The sequence below is a fragment of the Calidris pugnax genome, unplaced genomic scaffold (genome assembly GCF_001431845.1).
Source record: "Calidris pugnax isolate Ruff unplaced genomic scaffold, ASM143184v1 scaffold987, whole genome shotgun sequence".
NCBI classification, from domain to species: Eukaryota; Metazoa; Chordata; class Aves; order Charadriiformes; family Scolopacidae; genus Calidris; species Calidris pugnax.
The window spans coordinates 1,574-2,360 of NW_015091608.1; the positions used below are offsets into that span (position 1 = coordinate 1,574).

General features: G+C 52.1%; 1 protein-coding gene across 1 annotated transcript in view; it reads right to left on the minus strand.

The window, feature by feature from the left end:
* Positions 1-379: 379 nt before the first annotated feature.
* LOC106899889 (putative per-hexamer repeat protein 5) overlaps positions 380-787 on the minus strand; it is a 6,367-nt gene continuing 5,959 nt past the window's right edge. Inside the window, exon 3 of the mRNA XM_014961828.1 lies at positions 380-517. Coding sequence (XP_014817314.1) covers positions 380-517 — 138 coding nt within the window. The remainder of the gene's footprint in view (positions 518-787) is intronic.

Consider the following 787-nt stretch of genomic DNA (forward strand, 5'->3'; position numbering starts at 1 on the left):
TGCCTGTACACGTGTGGCTGTGTATGGCTGCACATGTCTTTACACGGCTGTACATGGCTCTACATGCCTGTACATGGCTGTATGTGGCTCTACATGCCTGTACACGGCCGTACATGTCAGTACATGTCTTTACATGCCCTTACAGGGCTCTACATGCCTGTGCACGGCTGTACGCCGCTAAACACGCGTGTACACAGCTGTGCGTGACACTACATGGCTGTACATGCCTCTACCTGCCAGTACATGGCTTTACATGTCACTACATGGCTGTACATGCCTCTACCTGCCAGTACATGGCTTTACATGTCACTACACGGCTGTACATGCCTCTACCTGCCAGTACATGTCTTTACATGTCACTACACGGCTGTACATGCCTCTACCTGCCAGTACATGTCTTTACATGGCTGTACACGCCTTTACACAGCTGTGCGTGACCGTACACGTCACTACATGGCTGTAGCTGCCAGTACGTGTCTTTACACGGCTGTATGTGCTCGTACACGCCTGTACACGCCTGCAGGCGGCTGTGTGTGTGTGAGCATGTGGAAGCGTGTAGAAGCATGTAAGAGTGTGTGGGAGCATGTGGAAGCGTGTGGAAGCGTGTGGAAGTGTGTTGGAGCATGTGGAAGCATGTGGGAGTGTGTGGAAGCATGTTGGAGCGTGTGGAAGCGTGTTGGAGCATGTTAGAGCGTGTCGAAGCGTGTTCCTGCCCATCGTCTGCCTTTTTTTTAACCAAAAACTGTGAAAAACAACAGAAAAACGTGGCCTTTTGCCGCGGGGGGGG